We start from the raw sequence: 20302 nt of genomic DNA, 5'->3' as shown, positions 1-20302 counted from the left end.
AAAAAAAAAAAAAAAAACAGAGAGCAAAGAAAGAAACCTGTAAAAAGCCATACTGTTCATTTAAAAAGCCCATTTTACAGGCAAATGTCAAAACAGTGCCTGAGACCACTGGTTCTCTAAGTCTTGTTCTGATTTACTTGAAGGTCCTTCTGAAGCATCTGTTTCTGTCTCTCCCCTACGTCATTCTGAATCAGGAGACCCACAGAGGACCTCTTTCCTGTCAGGGAGCCCATACCAAACCCCTTTCTGCACCCCTTTCAGGGACCTTTCTGCAGACAAGCGTGCCTCTTTACCCATATTCCAGCAATGCACTTTTCCCTGGAATTCCAGCTGGGGCCGACCTCCATTCTCTAGGCCTCCATGTCCCCCAACTCAGTGCTGCTTTCCCCCTCCCATCCGAGACACACACACACACACACACACACACTTAAACACACGTACACTCGCGCAGCCCTCCCGGAACCCTGTGGCTGGGTGCCAAGGATGTGGCCAGAGCTGATGCCCTTCTTGGCTCCCCAGGAAGTCAGCAAGGCCCACGAGCTGGAGGTGAGGCTGCACACTTTCAGCATGTTTGGGATGCCCCGCCTGCCCCCTGAGGACCGGCAGCACTGGGAGATAGGAGAGGCTGGCGACAGCAGCCTGACCATCGAGAAGTCCTGGAGGGAGCTGGTGCCTGGACACAAGGTGAGCCTGAAACTCACAAGGTGAGTCTGTCCCCGCAGTGTGAATGCACACACAGATTCTGCTCTGGAGGAGGGAAAGGCCTCGGGAAGTGGGGTCATGTGGAAAAAGCATCTGGAAACTCGATCTGGGTTCAGATCCCAGCTCTGCCACTTACTAGTGAGACCTTGGTGAAGACAATAAAGTTCTCTGAGCCTCAGTTGGCACAAATGTAAAGTGGGGATAATGCCACCTATACACTGGAGCATTGGTTTGAGGGTGAAAAGGTCATGGTCATGTACAAAGTACCTAGAACCTATGAAGTGGATCCTGTGGCACTTAACAGCTGGTACCTGCCATTCTAATCATCATTCCCCAGCTGAAGCAGCACTCTCCCCACCCCAGGAGATGAGCCGGGAGCTTTGCCACCAACAGGAAGCCCTGTGGGAGCTCCTGACCACCGAGCTGATCTACGTGAGAAAGCTCAAGATCATGACCGATGTGAGCCTCCCTCTGCCCCAGCCCCGGCCCCATCTTCCCTGTGTGATCCCCCATCCTCTCAGACTGGAAAGCAGGTCACTGGGGGAGGGGGAGCAGGATTTTCGGCCAGTCTGGGATTCAGGGAGAGAGGTTGGCAATACTGAAGTTGGTGGGGGCTGGGGGCTGGGGGCTGATCCTGAAGGACTGCGCTGGGTCCTGAGGGTTGGGGGGGGGGCTGAGATCCTTATTTCCCTCCCTGCAGCTCCTAGCCGCCGGCCTGCTCAACTTGCAGCGAGTGGGACTGCTGACGGAAGTGAGTGGGCACTCAGGAGGGGACCCTGGCACAGCCTGAGCTCTGAGCCTGAGGATGAGGGTGGGCCCTCCAGCCATCCCTGTCTGAATTCCTACTGGCCCATTTTTTGGGACACCTTGCCAGCCCTACTCCCCTACTACAAGCAGGCCACAGCCCCCCCCCATTTCCCAGACCAGTGTCCTTGAGATCTTCCAGGCCCAATGCCAGGTTCATCCTTCTCCACCCCCACCCCTGCTGTCCAAGCTTAGGGTTCTCACCTTTCCTTGGCCAGTGCTGCCCTTGGTGACCTGGCAAAGGCATGCTGCTCAGTTCTGCTCCCTCCTCCAGGTGTCAGCTGAGACCCTGTTTGGAAATGTCCCTAGCCTGATTCGAGCCCACCAGAGCTTTTGGGAGGAGGTGCTGGGGCCCACCCTGGAGGAGACTCGGGCCTCTGGCCAGCCCCTGGACCCCATTGGCCTGCAAAGTGGCTTCCTGACGGTGAGGCCTGTGAAGGGCTGTGTCTGGATGGGACAGAACTGAGAGCCCTCGGGGATCCTGTGTGTAGGGCATGCCTGCAGTACACAAATCTCTGTGATTTGAGGGGCTGCAGGACACAGCCCCTACCCCTAATATCACCTCACCTCCACCTTTCATGCCACAAGTCTGACTGACCTCTGTGCCAAAGGCTTCTTGTTCTTCTGGAGGCCCTTATGAAGTGAAAATGCAGCTGTTGCAGGCCGAGTGCGGTGGCTCATGCCTGTAATCCCAGCACTTTGGGAGGCTAAGGCAGGTGGATCATGAGGTCAGGAGTTCAAGACCAGCCTGGCCAGATGGTGAAACTCTGTCTCTTCTAAAACTACAAAAAAAATAGCTGGGTGTGGTGGCAGGCACTTGTAATCCCAGCTAGTCAGGAGGCTGAGGCAGAGAATTGCTTAAACCCGGGAGGTGGAGGTTGCAGTGAGCCGAGATCGCACCGCTGCACTCCAGCCTGGGCGACAGAGCGAGACTCTGTCTCAAAAAAACAAAACAAAACAAACAGAAAAGAAAATGCAGTTGTCTCAGGGAAGGGTCACACCTCGGCTCCCATCAACTACAAAAGCTGGGTGCAGCAGATGGGCCTAAGTGAGGAGACCCTTAGGATGACTTGGGGAGATGTAAAAGGCCACAGGAGGTGCTCGGGGCATGGAGAAGGGTGACAAGAGAAAGCTAGAGGGCCTGGAGTCCAACTTTCATCTACGATGTTACCTAGCCAGGGAAACATGGGCCCTGCAGGAGAACGCTGCAGTGGGGTACAGAGGTAGAGAGAGGCAGGCGCACGTCTCCTGGGAGCCTTAGGCACCCCCTCCACGGGAGCAAGACTTCTGAGCAAACCCTTAGGTCGCCACCCCAGCCCCGGGTGAAATGGGATCCACAACGTTCTGTAAACGGCCCAGCTGAATTATTGATGGTGGGGGAGTAAGTCCAGAGCAGCAGGGCCCAGTAGCTCTGTGGATAGAGAGAGCTCTCTGAGCTCTAGGTCTGTGTGGGGACCTCCGCTCCTCCCTGGAATCCAGAGAGAGGGGCCTGGGCTCCAGAACAATCCTGGGAGGGAGGGACCAGCAGGAGCTGTGCCAAGGGCCTCTGTGAGGCTGTCTCTTCACGTGCTCCTGGGTCCTGCAGCCAGAGCCTGTGTGCATGGCCTTCTCCCTGCCACCTCCCGTATCTGTCTCTCCAGTTTGGCCAGCGGTTCCAGCCCTATGTCCAGTACTGCCTTCGAGTGAAACAGACCATGGCTTACGCCCGAAAGCAGCAAGAAACTAACCCTCTCTTCCATACCTTTGTACAGGTGGGAGAGGGGGCACTGGGGAGGGGGACGGGTGCCCCTTAGCCAGCCAGTGTCCAGCTGAGCCTGAGGCTGAGTTCACCACTAGGCAGGGCAGGAGGAAGCAAACCCCTGAGCCCTGCCCGCCTTCCCTGCAGTGGTGTGAGAAGCACAAGCGATCCGGGAGGCAGATGCTCGGTGACTTGCTCATCAAGCCCCACCAACGCATCACCAAGTACCCACTGCTGCTCCATGCTGTGCTCAAGAGGAGCCCCAGGGCACGAGCCCAAGAGGCCCTGAATGCCATGGTAGGTGCCCCAGGGGGGCCAGGACTCTGATGAGTTGGGGACTGGAAACAGGTCTCTTTCTTAGTGTGTCTGTGACAGTGTGGCGCTCTGCTGTGGCTGGTGTCGGTTGGGAGGGGTGCTGAGCTGTCCCTCCTCCCGCACCGCCAACTCCACCTAGATCGAAGCTGTGGAGTCATTCCTGCGACACATCAATGGACAGGTCCGCCAGGGCGAAGAGCAAGAGAGCTTGATGGCTGCAGCCCAACGCATCGGGCCCTACGAGGTGCTGGAGCCACCCAGTGATGAGGTGGAGAAGGTGAGAGGGCAGAGGGAAGGGATGCAGAAAAAGCAACCTCCCAGCGATACTGGTGAAGGGGAGGCCTGGAGAGGCCAGAACACCCCACACTTGGGTGCCACAAGGGTGTCTATCATTCCTCCCAGTAGTGACAGCCCGACGGGTAGAGGTAGCAGAGTAAAAAGGAGACATTGGGAGGCTTCCTCTGGCCCGTGGGGGAAGGACAGAGACAGACAGGTGTTGGTGGCAGAACCAGGAGCCGCCCTTGGCCAGGAAGTCCAGGCAGCCTGCCGGGTGCCCTGACCCCTCCCCTGTGTGTCCCTCAGAACCTGCGTCCCTTCTCCACCCTGGACCTGATGTCCCCCATGTTGGGGGTTGCCCCTGAGTACACCAGACAGCTGCTGCTGGAAGGACCCGTGCGAGTGAAGGAAGGGCGAGAAGGGAAGGTGAGGGTGCTGCGGGCAGAGTGGAGGGGATGGGGCACGGTGGGAGAAGGTAAGAGGCAGAAACTTCCGGGGGGAAGTGGGAGAAGAGGGGTGTTGGGAAGAGGATGTGGTTCTGGCTAAGCTCCAGTCATTTGTGTGACCCTGAGCCAGCCATTTTCCCTGCCTGTAAAGCAAGAGATGGGACCAGAGCGACGCCCCGCCCACTCCCACATTCGGGCTCTGCGTGTGTCCCTGTGTGCCTGCGCACCACGCCTGAGCCTCCTCCAGAACCAGCCCTGCCCCTGGCTCCAGCTGACCATGTCTCTTTCCCCCCCGCCCCCACCCCCAGCTGGACGTATACCTGTTCCTCTTCTCTGATGTGCTCCTCGTGACCAAGCCCCAACGCAAGGCAGACAAAGCCAAGGTCATCCGCCCCCCTCTCATGCTGGAGAAGCTCGTGTGCCAACCCCTGCGAGACCCTCGTAAGTCCTTCCTGCTGGGAGCCTTTTCCCCTCCCTCCTTTTAGCTAGGGGAAGGAGGGGTCGGGATGGGGATCAAATAAAGGCTGGCCTCTTGACGGTTGTCTCCTCCATCCAGACAGCTTCCTGCTCATCCACCTCACCGAATTCCAGTGTGTCTCCAGCGCCCTCATTGTGCACTGTCCCAGCTCTACAGACCGGGCCCAGTGGCTGGAGAAGACCCAGCAGGCTCAGGTATGGGAAAGCCAGGAATGGGGAGGCATGGGTAGGGGTCCGGAGCTCAGAAATGGGAGCACAGCAGTTGCTCACACCTGTAATCCCAGCACTTTGAGAGGCTGAGGCGGGAGGATCATCTGAGGTCAGGAGTTTGAGACCAGCCTGGCCAACATGGTGAAACTCCATCTCCATTAAAAATACAAAAATTAGCTGGGCATGGTGGTATACACCTGTAGTCCCAGTTACTCAGAAAGCTGAGGCAGGGGAATCACTTGAGCCCGGGAGGCGGAGGTTGCAGTGAACCGAGATCGTGCCACTGCACTCCAGCCTGGGTGACAGAGTGAGACCCTGTCTCAAAAAGAAAGAAAAGAAAAGAGAAAAGCAAAGGAAAGGAAAGAAAAGAAAGCAAGCAGGGAGGGAAGGAGGAAGGAAATGGGAGCACAGAGGGGAGGAAGAGGAGGAGAGGCTGGGTGCTTTCAGGTTCAGACTGGACCAGCTGGTGAGCCCCAAAGAGAGGGGCAGAGCCTCCACCATCCATCAGAAGATGGAAAAAGCCGTTGGCCAGCTACTGTGCCAGCCACTGGGAAAGCCCAAGACGTGGCATCCTCTGAAGGTTTGTGCAGCCTGGAGCGATTAACTTCTAGAAGTCATCCTCCATTCGCAGACATTTATGGGGCACTTGCTGAGTACAGGCACCAGGGCTAGGTGCTAGGGAATCAGAAGAGAATAAACCGCCGTTCCTGTCCTCAAGGTATAGGTGCTGCAGCCTAGTTAGAGTCATTAGCACATAAATAATAGAAAGATGTATGCAGAATAAAGCCCAGAGAAGGAAGCAAGGCATTGTCTGCTGGGCCTGTTGGGAAGGGACATGGAGGAGCCGGTGTCTGAGCACCGTTGGGAGGATACCTAGGAGTGTGTCAGGGAGTCAAGGGAGGGAGGGAAGGACGTTCCACGTGGAGGAGCAGAAAGTGCAAAGGCTGGAAACGTGAAACACTTGTGTGTGGGAGAGAACTGTTCCCGTTGGTATTGCTACAGTATAAAGTGCAAGAGCAGACGCAACAGGGAGAGGCTCGGGGTAAGTGGCACCAGGTCCTGCCCGTCTCTGGATGTCATGACAAGGCATCCTGTAGGTGAGCTTTGTCCTACAGATGACAGAGGGCCAGTGAAGCGGTCAGGTAGGGGAGTGATGTGAGCAGATATAAAGCAGGAGGAATTCAAAATAAGAGAGAGATACAAATGGAGCTGTATCAGGTCCCACAAACTTGGTGGCCTAAAATCCATCAGAAGCTTACTCTCGCACAGTTCTGGAGGCCAGAAGTTTCCAACCAAGGTGCTGGCACAGCTGAGTTTCCTCTGGAGGCCCTAGGGGAGAATCCATCCTTGCCTCTTCCAGCTCCGGGTTGCCCCAGGTGTTTCGTGGCTTGTGGCAACAGAATTCCGGTCTGTTTCTCTGTCCTCCCCTGGCCTTCCTCTCTGTGTGTCCTGTGTTCAAATCTCCCTCTCCTTTCTCTTAGAAAGACACAAGTATTGGATTTAGAGCCCACCCTAAATCCAGGAAGAGCTTACCTTGAGCTCTTAGGATCTCTGCAAATCTGCAAAGACGCTTTTTCGAAATCAGGTCACATTCACGGGTTTCAGAAGTTAGGAATGAGACATATCTTTTGTGGGGCCACTATTCAACCCACCACAGGAGTGGAACGGCCAGAGGGGGGTGTTTGATTGGACTTTGAAGGATGAGAAAGACCATGGGCAGAAGAATCAGAGGAACATCTGAGCTGGATTTATTTCTGGAATAATGACCATATCTGCCTAAGTCTGGAGCACAGGGTTTGTGAGTGCATGGTAAGAGGCCAGATACTTTAGAACCTCAGAGCTGCAGCATCCTGTGGCCTGGATGGCTTGAGTTGAATAGGGTTGACAAGAGACAGCCACCGTGAATTCTTTTTTTTTTTTTGGTCAGGGGGCAGAGTCTTACTCCATAGCCCAGTTAGAGTGCAGTGGCATGATCACAGCTCACTGCCGCCTCAACTTCCTGGGCTCAGATGATTCTCCCACCTTAGCCTCCCAAGTAGCTGGGACTACAGGTGCGCACCACGACACCTGGCTACTTTTTTGCATTTTTTGTAGAAACAGGATCTTGCCATGTTGCCCAGGCTGGTCTTGAACTCCTGAACTTATACACGATCTGCACACCGCGGCCACCCAAAGTGCTGAGATTACAGGCGTAAATCACCATGCATAGTCCTGCCATGAATTCTTGAGCAAGGGAATGACATGGTGAAATCAGTGTGGGAAATCAGGTGGCAGGATGCTAGGTGGGCTGGAGGAGGGAGAAATTGGTGGCAGGAAGTTTATTGTGCTAGTGAAAAACATTGAAGGTTTAGTGCCGTAGCCTTAGGGAGATATTGCAGAAAAGGACAAAAACGAAGAAAGGAGCTAAAGAGGGAAGAGGCAGGGGAGCCTTAGGGATACTGTGGTTAAAATCTTTACTGAATTCAGAAAAATCCACATTCAGACACCGGTCCTACCAGGTCTTAGCCATGTGACACTTTGGGTAAGTTATATGACCTCCCTCAACTTCAGTTTCTTCAGCTGCAAAACAGATAGTAACAGTACCTGCCTCCTAGGGAGATCCAAAGCTGTCATTCAGCTTAGGCACACGGCCTGGCGCCAGCACTGGGCACAGGCCCAGGAACTCCAGATACCCAGGGGCAAAGAGCACGATTGGCCTCCTGAAGTTTCTGTCTGGAAGACCGCATGGGCAATGGGACCCCAGACAGAAATGCATTCATTAGAAAGGGAAAGGGAAACGTGTTTATTTAGTTATTGCTTCCTCAGTGAAGTGGGTCAGAGTAGGAATATTTAGTTTTAAACAGCCGCGCTTTGAAACTGAGGCAACCAAGATATACCCAAGTGGAGATCTCTTTGGAGCTTTGAGAAATACAGAAACAAACACCTGGAATTCAGGTGAGAAATAAAGACAAAAGACAAACCCCAAGGGGAGGCAGGTGGGTTTTGTGTTGAGAGTGGCCTCCCATCTGCCCTGCCCCCTGCTTCCAGTGCAGTTCACAGTCCCCTCTATGAGGCAGGGACTTCTCTCCACCACTTCTGCCTAGGCCTAAACACACTTTCCACTAGGCTGGACTGACTGGCAAGTGACACTGTTCTGTTGGTTAATCAGATTTTCTTGGCCGGGTGCAGTGGCTCACTCCTGTAATCCCAGCACTTTGAGAGGCTGAGACAGGCAGATGGCTTGAGCCCAGAAGGTCAAGATCCAGCCTGGCCAACATGGCAAAACCCCGTCTCTACAAAAAATACAAAAATTAGCTGGGTGAGGGGGTGGCTACTCAGGAGGCTGAGGTGGGAGGATCGCTTGAGCCCGGGAGGCAGAGCCTGCAGTGAGCTGTGATGGCACCACGGCACTACAACCTGGGTGACAGAGTGAGACCTTGTCTCAAAAAAAAAAAGTCAAATAAAAAAAATACCCTGAAGGCTACAGGCTCAAGAGGAGCCCAAGGACAAAAGCCCAAGCACAAAAGTTGGGGTTCTAGGGCCTCTGTGCTCCTAGAACCCCAACTCCCCAGGACAGCTAGTGGAGGTGAATGACAGCCTGCCTTTTTTCTTTGTCACTGCCACCTTCAAAACTTTCTCCTTTTTTTTTTTTTTTTTTTTTGATTTTTAGTCATGGAACAACTGCCAGACCCTCACCTTCTCCCTCTAGAGTCCCCAGGGCTACTAAAAAATACCGGTATTTTACTATGCAAAACAATTCAGCCCCCGGTAGTCTCACCCCAGGCTAACAGGAAAGACCTGTAAAGATCTATAATCAAGATATGCACCAAGGCTCCCTGCCTTCCTTAGCAGAGCAGAGAAAACGGAAACTTTGAAATTACTTTTCCTGCTATTGTCCCACACCAAATTCTTAGAGAATCCTCTCCGGAGCGATCAGTCTTTATAAACTGAAGAGGGCAGTAGAATCTCTATTGGTCTCTTTCAGAGAGCAATCCCCAGGGATCAGACTATTGTTTTCTCACCCTGGCAGAAATGTTGACTTGTAAATTTATTCCTACCACATCTAGCTGTGATGGCTCACACTGTTAGGGAAAATGAGCTGCCAGGAGAAGAGACTGAATCTTGGGGAATGCCCAGGGACTGAGAAGAGGAAAAGGAACAGTGACAGGAACAGAAAGAGCTGTCAGAGACGGCGACCAAGAATTTAAAGCAGGGAGACTGAAGGAGGCAGCGGAGGCTAAGGGCCAGGGTTGGAAGGAGAGACCCGAGTTCCCCCTGAGCTCCGACACGTAAGCTGTCAGGGAGTTACTTCACCTCTTCTGGGGAACTTCAGTGCACACAGGACAGACAAAACAATTACGTCCGTAAGTGGCTTGCCACAAGGCCTAGCACTGTATGGGCACTCCATAAATGTTTGCTATTGTCATCATTAGAAGAAAGGGATGGTCCATGGGACCTGGGTAGGGCCAGCTGCTGACTGGGGAAACGCATCCACATCCGTTGCTGGGGAAGTCAGTGGGTGCCTTTCAGAGTTCAGTTTTACGCCAGCATGGGGGAGTTCTGGGAGGAGGGTGGGTGAATCTAGGAGCCACCCCAGAGACAGCAGGGAAAGGAGGCATTTCCTCTACAAGGGGACAAAGGAAGAAGAATCCTGCTGGGGGCCCTCCCTTCCTATGCTCAGGTTTGTAAGGGTGTCACATTCTGGCTCAAGTGCCAATTTCCTTTTCCTTCCCCGTCCTCCCCTCTGCCCCCTGTATGTCTCTCCTGTTATCCAAGCTGAGAAAAAACTCCTGGGGTTGCTGGAGAGGCTTTGGGCTTGCTGGGAGGCACCTCAGACAGCCCCGTCCCCCTGTGCTCGGGGCTCCCCCTACCCACCTCCAGCCTCTTCCTGGGGTCAGCCAAGGAGTTTAGCAGAGGTGCTGGCATCGGATGTCCCTTACAGAAAGCCCGCTTCCTTCCAGTTCTTTTCTTTCACATAACATCCCTCTCCTGGCACCCCACACATAAACCTGAATTTGGGTCCTGTAGGGCAAAAGGGCACCCCAGGACAAGCAGATCAGCCCAGCCCCTCCGCCCCCCCTTCTCTCACTCCTTCCCTGCTTCACATGGAGCTGGGATATAAGGTCTGGGGAAGAGGGAATCCTCCCCAGCTCCTAGCCCTCGCAGGTTTCCTGTCCCCAGGTACCCTGCCCTGCTCTGGCCAACAGACCACATCTTGTAAGACTGCTGTCACCCTTGAGAATAAGTGACTGGCGAGCCAGAAAAAACGGAATTGGAAATATAACCCTGATGTCATTTTCCTATCCGTGCTCATCCATTTCATCTCTCGTCCTGACCCAGCTGCCCCCTGGCTTTCTTGAGAGGCTTTGGGAAAATCCAGGTGCCCAGGGGCTGCTTCCTATGCCTCAAGCTGGGGAGAACAATTACTATGGTATGGGCATCAACCAATCAGAAGGGAGCATTGTACTAGAGGTCCTCTGCTGTGCCAGACCGTACCCCCTAGTTGCTGGATCATGGGGATGGCGGAAGTGGGTGAGGCCCCGGCAGCAGCCATTTCCTTACTAGCGTGGAAGACTTCGATATTTTAACAATGATACGGCCATACCAGCAAGTGCTGGTATCAGTGCTGCCCACAGCAGCCACCCGTGCCTCCCCTTTGCCAAGGCTCGTCTCTGCCTCCAACCTCAGCTCTGCTGCCATCTCTTCCCTCCCCTTCCCCTCTCCCTCCCCAAGCTAACGACCTTCAGTAACTCTTTACCCTTCAAGGCTGCCCTTGAAAGTGTTGCAGTCACTGAACTGGGACTCAAAGAGCAAGGCCCTGTCCCAGCTCTGCTTCTCCACACCTGCGGGGCCTTGGGCAAGTCACTTCACCTCTCTAGGTCTAGGATTCTTACCTGTAAAATGGGCTACCATTCATGTCCTCCACGCCAAAGGGCCATGGTGTGTATCAAATGACCACATGTGCAAAGATCTTTGAAACTTATTCAGATGGCGCTATTTCATTCTGATGCTTCCTGTATGAAATTGCTGAGGGAGGGAGGAAGACAGTCGATACAAAGCATCCTCTCCTCAACCTTCTAGGAACTTTCCTCCCTCTGAAGGACAGCAGAGGCCTCAGCCCGGGACAAAGCCCAGCTCTGCCCATGTTCTGTCCTCCTGCTCCTCCCAGCTTCAGGGCAGAGGCCCAGGGGGTAGGAGAGGGATGCTCTTGAAGGAACAACCAGTACCAATTCAGAACACTTACTCTACCATCACCACCAACCAGGGAGGGCTTCCTGAAGGAGGGGGAAGGCCTGATAAAGGGTCTACCAAGGGGGCATGAGAAGCAAGACCTATACAGGTAGGAAAAGGGGCATTCTGTTCACCCCGCTCACCCCCAACACCAGCTCGAGAGTTTGGTGCCACCAAATCCCCACACCATCCCACTTTCTTACTATAAGAAGTACCCCCTCGGGCAGTTACTCAACCTTAGAGTCTCCAAGTTTTGGTAATAAGGGAGGGGTGAAAATATCTGGCTAATGGGGTTTTGTAAAGATTAAATAAGGTGATATATGTAACGCACTTAACAGGGTGCCTGGCAAACAGCAAGTGCTCAGTAAATGGGAGCGCTTAATAATGAGGTGTCCTCTCCCAGGCCACCCTACAGAAGCTGAAGGAAGAGGAGTACGTCCAACAGAAGAGGGAGCTCCTGGCCCTCTATCGGGACCAGGGCAGGGAGTCCCCCAGCACCAGGCCCTCCACGCCTTCCCTGGAGGGCTCTCAGAACAGTGCAGAAGGGAGGTAAGACTCACATGGACTACAAGGCCTCCCCGAGTAGGGGGCTGCAGGCAGGGAGGGGAAGAGGAGGAAGCCATAGGCTGAGAAATGGCATTACAGTACACTTTTGGTGGAATTGGGAATAGACAGAGGAACGCAGTTCTATTGGGCAGGGTAGGGAAGGTCAGTACCAGTTGTGTTGGGGGTGGGGGGCAGGGCATGGACAGCCTACAGGGTTAGCCAGCCCAGAGCCGCACAGAAGCACCCCAAGAGTAGCAGGCTCGGGTGTGGATTTGCAGAAGATCAGAGCTGCCAAATCCCCAGGGAATATGAGAGGTTCACCTAGGATAGCACCACTGCTTGGCGGCATGCTTAAGGAGAAAAGAAGAATCGTTCCCTGAGGATAACATCAGGTAAATTCAGGAACCACTCAGCAAACACCTGACAACCCACTCCATACAAGATCCTGGACCAGGTGCTATGGATAAGACAAGTTACAGACAGTCCCTGCTCTCTTAGGAGCTTAAAATCTAGGGAGCCAGATGAGAAAACCAATCACAGTGACATGGAAAGACAGTAACAAAATAAGCTTGGAGGAGGGGCTGTTTCTGGATGTAGTGATCAAGGGAACCTCCCTGGACTTGAACTTGACCCCTATGCATCTGACTCTTCGCCACTAATTGTAGGACTCCTGAAATCTCGACCATCATCCCCCACCTGGTGGTGACGGAAGACACGGATGAAGATGCTCCCTTTGTGCCAGATGATACCTCAGACTCTGGCTACAGCACTTTGATCCCAGGCACCCCCACGGGGTCCCGCTCCCCACTGAGCCGTCTACGCCAAAGAGCCCTTCGGCGGGACCCTCGCCTCACCTTCTCCACCCTGGACCTCCGGGCCATCCCTCTGCGTCCCCAGCCTCCCGACTCCCAAGCTCCTCAACGCCAAAGTGCCCCCGAACTGCCAGAAGGAATCCGAAAAGGAGGCAGTCTTCCCCGGGGAGACCCACCAACCTGGTCTGAGGAAGAAGATGGGGCCTCCGTGTCAGGGAATGTGGTGGTGGAAACACTGCACAGGGCCTGGCTTCGGAACCAGCTTCCCTCCTCCCCAACCCATGCTGACTCTGCCGGGGAGAGCCCCTGGGAGTCCTCAGGGGAGGAAGAAGAGGGGCCTCTCTTCCTGGGTGCCGGCGACAGATCCCTGCGCCCGCTGCGGGCTGAGGACATGCTCAGAGAGATCCGGGAGGAGCTGGCCACCCAAAGGATTGAGGGGGCCATGGAGCCCCAGGATAGCAGGCCACGGAAGCTGACTCTGGCCCAGCTGCAGAGGATGCGGGGAACCCAAATCATTCAGCTGGACACCCCGCTGTCCACATCGTAAGTGCTGGAGGGAAGCTGGCCTGGGAGGGGGCACACGGGGACGTCTGTATGGGGCGTGCAGTATACAAAGAGGGCAGTACAGGAGCAGGGAGCGGGGCAGGAAGGGCTCTCCGCTTCACTTTTCACCTGACCCTCAGCCACTGCCACTGACTGTCACTTAACACCCCCTCCTGTCTTTTCAGAGAGGTGTGAGGAACTCGGAGGACCTTTGACATGCATCTCTCCCAGAGGAAATCTCTCACCAACAGTGCTGGTCACCCTCCGGCATCCTTGACTCTACCTCAAAGCCCACATTTCCCAAAGGAAGCCTGGCACAGGCACCCTGCCTTCTGCTCTGAGGACTTTGGGGATCAAGAACTGTAAATTTATGTATCATAGGTGCACCTGAGCCCCGCAGAAACTTGACCCCTTGTGCATAAAAATGGCTGCCCTGGCTGGGCATGCCTGCCTATAATCCCAGAGCTTTGGGCAATAGAGGGAAATCTTGTCTTTACGAAAAAAAATTTTTTTAAATTAGCCCGGTGTGGTGGCGCGCCTATGTCTGGAGGCTGAGGTGGGAGGATCCCATGAGTCCAAGAGTTGGAGGCTGCAGTGAGCCTTGGTGGCGCCCCTGCACTCCCGCTTGGGCAACAGATAAGGGAGGACAGAAAGAGAACCTGCTGCTCCTCTGTCAGTTGGCGGGGCGGTGATGGGCTACCTGGCCCTAGTGCAGGACTTTTCCCAGCTCACCCCTCAGGATCTGGGCCTCTGCCCCGCCTCCCATCCATACAGACCATTCTCTCCAAGAGCAGAGCTTTAATTTCCAAGATTTAGTGCATTTACAAAAGTCCACAGCTCCAACTGAAGGCCCCATTGTTCTGTGTTCACCCCTGCCTTGGGACAGTTCATCCTGCTCTGTGCTTGTCTAGGCAGAGGGCACAGGAGCGCCAAGTTTCTATTAGTGTAACATGATTGCTTTAAAAAAAAAAAAAAAAAGACTGCTTATGTATGAAAAAGGCTCAGGGAGGAACCAGGGGTCCCCGAGCAGTCTTGCTGGTGAGAACACCCAAAACAGACACGAGGCACCGCGCCCCTCGTCCCCGAAACTCCCACTCAGGCTCTTGGCACACTGCCTTTCCCGGGCTCTTGAGCCCGCGGCACACCTCTCCCCACGCGCGCAGCGCACAGCGCTGACTGCCGGCCACGCTCAGACAGCGGAGAAAAGCTATGTACATCTAGAGGGTAGCACCAAGCAGGCGGCCGCCGGCCCCTGCCTGCTCCTCCAGCACCCCTCCTCTCCAGAAGGGGGTTTCGCAGCGACTGTCCTTCGAGCTGCCCACGGGGGCGCAGCCTCATCTGAGAAGATCGGGCGCGGGCGGGAGGGTGGCGGGGCCGCACAGCGCCTCCTCGATGTCCTCCAGGCAGCCCAGCAGGTCCATGTCGCGGAGCACGCGGCCCAGCAGCTCCAGCGTGGCCTCGCGCCGCGGCGTGCGCCGCCTCCAGGCAGCCAGCATGCTGTAGTGCGCTTCTCGCAGGCAGCGCCCGTTCTGCAGCTCCAGCCGCTCGATCTCGTGTTCGCTCAGCCCCAGGCGCCGCACGAACTCCTTCCAGCGCAGCGGGGGCACGCCGTCCACCACGGCGTACAGCGTCGCGGGGTCGTCGGCTGCGGGGGCGCGGGCTGGTGAGCCTCGGGTGGGAGGCAACCCCAGACCCCGCCCGCACCCTCGCCGTCCGCCTTTTCCAGTCCTCTCCGGGAGCGCAGCCCGTGACCCTCCCACCTCTCCCCGGCCAATCCCCCCATCCCCCACCTCCATCTCCAGCCGCAGGAGAAACTCACTGTCTACGCTCTGTGGCTTGTGAGCGCTGTCCTCCCACTTCTGAAGCGCGGTGGGGATGAGGGCAGAGGCGAGGGCTGGGGCCAAGATGGGGTCAGCACCCTGGTAGGGTGGTGCCACCTCTCTGTGGGGAGCCGCGAGGTTGGGACAGTCCCCAGGGGTATAGAGGGAACTGGAGGTGAAGATGGAATTGGGCATGGGAGTGAAGCCCACGGTGGAGATGCAGTCTGGAGTGGGACTGAAGCTTGGGGTTGGGGCCAGGGGCTTAGAAGTAGTTCCATCAAGCTCTCCCTGAAAGAGAGAAGGCGGGGCAGCATTAGTGGGGGAGCAAAACCCAGCCCCCGCCCCTCCCCTCTTTATTCTGGATGGGGGGTGGGACTTAGAGGGAATGAGGGAAGCCCCCAGGAGGTGAAGGATGTTTCCAGAGGAGCCGAATAGGCACTTATGGGGAACAGTCAGGGACATTTGGGAGTAGCTCCCTGATTTCATCTCACCTCTTTTTTAGGTGTTGATTTCCCACAAACTGAGAAAAAAGAAACAAAGTGTCATAAATTTCACTTCCTCTCTCAGCCCTTGCGCCCTGGACTCAGCTGGCAGTGGGGAATTGTGGTGACATGCCTCAGGACTTATGTGGCCCCAGGGACAAGAGAGCTACTGATGCAGCTCGACCTCTCCCCAGCCATCCAGGGCTGCCTCCTGCCCAGAGTCCCCAGTGGTGTGAACTGAGGGGACACTCCTCACCTCCCTCCACACCTGTCTATCGCACTCACCCACCTCCTCCCTCACCCCCACCAGCTCCCTCTCCCTCCCAAAGCCCACTCACCAATGGCGTAGAGCTTTGGCTTCCACCGTTGATAACGGTACATTAAACCGATGAAGAGGAGGGATAAAAGGCAAAGACCAAAGAAGATGACCAGGGGCAACAGCACTGCGGTGCCTGGAGACAAAGCAGGTGGCGGTCAGAGGAAGGGGCAGAAGGACGCCACAGGGGTAGATGGATGGGTGGGATGGATGCACGTGTGGAGTAAGAAAAGAGGGCAGGTACGCATGGGTACCGGGACACTTCTCCTCACCTGGGTCCTCAGGGCGCTTAACATCCTCAGTCGGGGGTAGGCACAACTTCGTGCAGTCCAGGTCTTTCTTACAGCTAAAAGAAGAGGTGGCACTGGTCAATAGAGGCCCTACCATTGGAGGAGCACAGAAAAACAACAACACAGACTGTTGGACAGCCTTTCTTTACAAATATTTTTGCTGTCTCTTGATATAGTTTGTTTTGAGAACTGATGCAGAATAATGAAACACAGTTGATCATAAGTCATTTAATTTTAGAATTGGCAGGGATCTTGAAAAGGCTGTGTAGAAAATGTGAAAAGCAGCCAGGGTCAGGGTGTAAATTCCACTCCATTCCTTGGCTAGCAGCATGAATCTAGGCAAGCCATTAACCACCAAGCCTCGGTTTCCTCATCACCGCAGGGATCAACCCCCTCTCAGGCTTGAGGATTAAGCAAAATCGTTATACCCGATTTAATAAGTGCTTGAGAAGGTAACTAGCTAGCTTGGCATTGCTGTTTCATCACTGTTTTGTTGATGAGAATCCTTTGGCAAAGAGCGGTTAAAGGGCTTTTTCTTTTCTTTTCTTTTGAGACAGAGTTTCGATTTTGTTCCCCAGGCTGGAGTGCAATGGTGTGATCTCTCCTCACCGCAACCTCCGCCTCCCAGGTTCAAGCAATCCTCCTGCCTCAGCCTCCCGAGTGGCTGGGATTACAGGCGTGCACCACCACGCCCAGCTAGTTTTGTATTTTTAGTATAGATGGGGTTTCTCCATATTGGTCAGGCTGGTCTCGAACTCCTGACCTCAGGTGATCCGCCCACCTCGGCTTCCCAAAGTGCTAGGATTACAGGTGTGAGCCACCACGCTCGGCCAAATGGGCTTTTTCTTAAATGACACTGCTAATTACAATACCTGACTTCAGGGAGGGGGGTCAAACATGCATGTGAAAAATTTAAAATACATGTCGCTGGGGCAGCCAGAGAACACCCTGCAGGACCAGCAGAACTTCCATATTGGGCGTTGTCACTGGACAGTGTGGAGCGATGAAAACTATATGGGGTGGTGCTGGAAGGAACTTGAGAGAGTAAGTTCCCAGCAGGAAGCTGAAAACAGGAAGAGGCACTTTAGCCCACCTCTCAAGCTCATGGTGAGAACCACATGGAATGGTATATAAAAGTACTTTCGGGCCAGGCGCGGTGGCTCAAGCCTGTAATCCCAGCACTTTGGGAGGCCGAGGCGGGTGGATCACAAGGTCAAGAGATCGAGACCATCCTGGTCAACATGGTGAAACCCCGTCTCTACTAAAAATACAAAAAATTAGCTGGGCATGGTGGTGCACGCCTGTAATCCCAGCTACTCAGGAGGCTGAGGCGGGAGAATTGCCTGAACCTGGGAGGCGGAAGTTGCGGTGAGCCGAGATCGCGCCATTGCACTCCAGCCTGGGTAGCAAGAGCGAAACTCCGTCTCAAAAAAAAAAAAAAAGTACTTTCAAGAAAGAGATGAAGCCAGGTGCAGTGGCTCACGCCTGTAATCCCAGCACTTTGGGAGGCAGAGGCGGGTGGTCAGGAGTTTGAGACCAGCCTGGCCAACATGGTGAAACCCTGTTTCTACTAAAAACGCAAAAATTAGCTGGGCATGGTGATGCGTGCCTATAATCCCAGGTACTCGGGAGGCTGAGGCAGAAGACTCCCTTGAACTTGGGAGGCAGAGGTTGAAGTGAGCCGAGATCGCGCCACTGCACTCCAGCCTGGGTGAAGGAGTGGGACTCCGCCTCAAAAAAAAGAAAGAAAGAAAAAAAAGAGATGAAGATTAATGGAAAATAAATAGTTTTGTGTCAGACATGTTGTAGGTTTTGTTTGTTTGTTTGTTTTTAGTTCTCACAAATTCACTAAATGAATGTCATTATGCTTACTTTAAATATAAGAAAGGTAAGGCCCAGGCCAGACATGGTGGCTCATGCCTGTAATCCTAGCACTTCGGGAGGTTGAGGCAAAGGATCGCTTGAGCCCAGGAGTCCAAGGCCAGCCTGGGCAACATAGTAGGATCCTGTCTCTACAAAAAATAAAAAATTAGCTCAGCATAGTGATGCGCGCCTGTAGTCACAGCTACTCAGGAGATTGAGGCAAGAGGATGACTTGAGCCCTGGAGGTGGAGGCTGAGCCATGGCTGCACCACTGCACTCCAGCCTGGGTGACAGAGTGAAACCCTGCCTCAAAAAAAAAGAAAACAAAAGTCAGGCTCAGAGATGTTGAGAAACTTGCCCAAGGTCGCACAGCCAGTGTCTATGCTGTGGTTCAAACTCTGAGAGCGCTCAGAGTTTATTCTTTGCAAGTGAATGACAAGAGCAGCCTCTGGAGAGCCAGGAGTGAGGAGGCCTGGACAAAGTGACTAAGGAGGAAATACCATATTGCACCAAACCGAAGATGCCATCAAGAATAAAGGGTGCCTTTCTTTACATCACCACCCAGACACATACAAAGCTGCCAATTAAACCACGATGAATCATCAATTATAGGAAGATGCAGTCTGATTTCAGAGCGGTGAGAGTGTATGTCCTAGAATCAATGAACTGTGGTAGATCCTATGACCCAAGAATCTACATATCTGAGTTGGAAGGGCTACAAGTCCTTAGGGCACGATCTTCTCCCCTCAAAGACTTCTTAAGAGTTGAAGAGCAAGGGGAAGGACTGCCTGGTGTCTTAACGAAGTGTCTTCCACTCAGCCAGTAGGAGCTTGAGCACTCGGGCATCCTGGCATCCGTTGGCATCCGTTGCCCTGCTAGTGCCCCCCCCACAGTCACCATCCCAACCCATGCTACCATCCAGTGCCCGGCAGCTCACAGAGATACTCACTTACTACAGGAGACGCACTTGTTTTCACTTAGAAAGAACCCTGCATGGCAGTTGCACACGGTGTTCTGTTTCTCCTGGCCTGTGGGGAGAAGTACCGCACAGCTAAAGGAGGAGCGCCTTGCACCCCCACTGCACAGGACAGAGGAAGTGATGAGGGACAGGGTGGGGGAGTTGGTTGTCAGATCCACAGACTATGGGAGGGGGAAGAAAAGGAAGTGCCGTGGCATGGGGAAGGGGCCAGCCCCTGGGGTGGGGAGAGGGCTTGGGATCGGGAGAGCTGCACTCACAGTGGATATGTATGGTGCCATTGAGGCAGAGGCTGCAGTTGACGCACTGGAAAAAGTTTTCATTAAAATAATGCCGGTACTGGTTCTTCCCACAGCCACACTCGGTGTCCCGGTCCACTGTGCAAGGAGAGATCTCCACCTGGCCCACTTCTGATGCGGGGAGGAGATGGGGCGTGAGTCCTGCATCCCCTGTCCCTGCATCCCCTTCCTGACATGCCCCTACGTATGTGTCTGCCTCTTAACACACACTCACATCCATGCAGTGTCCCACTGACACACATGCCCACACCCACCTGCCTGCACACAGACAGGCAGGCACGCACCGCTCAAGACCCGCCTGACTCTCCAGCCTGTGCACACTCACCCTCTCGGCATTTGGAGCAGCTGAGGCAGTGTCTGAGGTGGTTCTCTGAAGCAGTGAAAGAGCCGCTCTCACACTCCCTGCAGTCCGTGTCCTGCCCTGGGCCTGGACAGTCGTTGTACAAGTAGGTTCCTGTGAACGGGGCGGCAGAGTTAGGCTGTGGGTGACAGCTCAGGGAAGGAGCCCCACACTAGGGACAACAGCAGAACCCTTCCTGCTGGGAACTCACTCTCTCAAGTTCCTTCCAGCACCGCCCCCTGCAGTTCTCATCGCTCCACCCTGAAGTCTCTAGGAGAGGAGGAAGGGAGAAAATCCCAGCCCAGGAGAGGAAGCAAAGTTAGGGAAGAGCAGCTGAAAGACGCAGAAGCAGCAGCGCCCCAGACCTGAGGACGTTCACCGTTTCCGCTTTCTCCTACCTTTGTGGCACTTGGTACAGCAAACAGAATTATTTTGAGGGTGGATATATTTTCCTTGGGGACACGCACTATCTCTCTTCTCCTTGTCCGCGAGGTGAGGGACCAGTCCAATAACCCCTGAGGGGTATACTCCCACCAGCAGCACCAGGAGCACCTGGGGAAGAATCAGATAGAGGAGACACCATCAGGAGAGGGAGGGAGGGAAGCTTAGGGGCAACGGATCTAAAACCTCCCCAGCTCAAGTCCTTCCTCCATGAAACATTCCCCCCAGGCCACCCCACTCACAAGGTTGAGAGTTCTGCTTGGAAACTTAGACAGCTGGGACCATATAATCTGATGCTTCATTGTTCTCTAGCTGTTCTGTGTGTTCATTTTTGTTCCCTCAACTCGAAGCTAGTAGGCCCCAGAGCTAAGCTGTATTTTTTTTTTTTTTTTGAGA

The 20302-nt window shown here is 54.3% G+C and overlaps 2 protein-coding genes across 5 annotated transcripts in view; one reads left to right on the top strand and one right to left on the bottom strand.

The window, feature by feature from the left end:
• PLEKHG6 (pleckstrin homology and RhoGEF domain containing G6) overlaps positions 1 to 14118 on the top strand; it is an 18178-nt gene extending 4060 nt beyond the window's left edge. For 2 of the 4 annotated variants that reach the window (XM_017546153.2, XM_037744850.1), the window contains exons 4-16: positions 520 to 684; positions 1066 to 1161; positions 1403 to 1453; positions 1781 to 1930; positions 3147 to 3257; positions 3392 to 3541; positions 3699 to 3836; positions 4142 to 4261; positions 4590 to 4722; positions 4838 to 4953; positions 11582 to 11727; positions 12390 to 13079; positions 13265 to 14118. In XM_017546153.2, the coding sequence (XP_017401642.1) occupies positions 520 to 684; positions 1066 to 1161; positions 1403 to 1453; positions 1781 to 1930; positions 3147 to 3257; positions 3392 to 3541; positions 3699 to 3836; positions 4142 to 4261; positions 4590 to 4722; positions 4838 to 4953; positions 11582 to 11727; positions 12390 to 13079; positions 13265 to 13274 (2076 nt within the window). In that variant the 3' untranslated portion in view covers positions 13275 to 14118. Of the gene's footprint in view, positions 1 to 519; positions 685 to 1065; positions 1162 to 1402; positions 1454 to 1780; positions 1931 to 3146; positions 3258 to 3391; positions 3542 to 3698; positions 3837 to 4141; positions 4262 to 4589; positions 4818 to 4837; positions 4954 to 11581; positions 11728 to 12389; positions 13080 to 13264 lie in introns of those variants that run through there. The other 2 variants (XM_017546154.2, XM_037744851.1) reach the window with 2 other exon arrangements.
• TNFRSF1A (TNF receptor superfamily member 1A) overlaps positions 13858 to 20302 on the bottom strand; it is a 15273-nt gene continuing 8828 nt past the window's right edge. Inside the window, exons 2-10 of the mRNA XM_017546158.1 lie at positions 19864 to 20017; positions 19451 to 19579; positions 19087 to 19236; positions 18800 to 18878; positions 15970 to 16043; positions 15720 to 15833; positions 15391 to 15419; positions 14899 to 15187; positions 13858 to 14724 (exon numbers count right to left, since the gene is read on the bottom strand). Coding sequence (XP_017401647.1) covers positions 14414 to 14724; positions 14899 to 15187; positions 15391 to 15419; positions 15720 to 15833; positions 15970 to 16043; positions 18800 to 18878; positions 19087 to 19236; positions 19451 to 19579; positions 19864 to 20017 — 1329 coding nt within the window. The 3' untranslated portion in view covers positions 13858 to 14413. The remainder of the gene's footprint in view (positions 14725 to 14898; positions 15188 to 15390; positions 15420 to 15719; positions 15834 to 15969; positions 16044 to 18799; positions 18879 to 19086; positions 19237 to 19450; positions 19580 to 19863; positions 20018 to 20302) is intronic.

Source organism: Cebus imitator, unplaced genomic scaffold, assembly GCF_001604975.1.
Source record: "Cebus imitator isolate Cc_AM_T3 unplaced genomic scaffold, Cebus_imitator-1.0 Scaffold187, whole genome shotgun sequence".
Taxonomy (NCBI): domain Eukaryota; kingdom Metazoa; phylum Chordata; class Mammalia; order Primates; family Cebidae; genus Cebus; species Cebus imitator.
The sequence above is the reverse complement of the archived record's forward strand: the minus strand, read 5'-3'. Positions and strand labels throughout refer to the sequence as shown.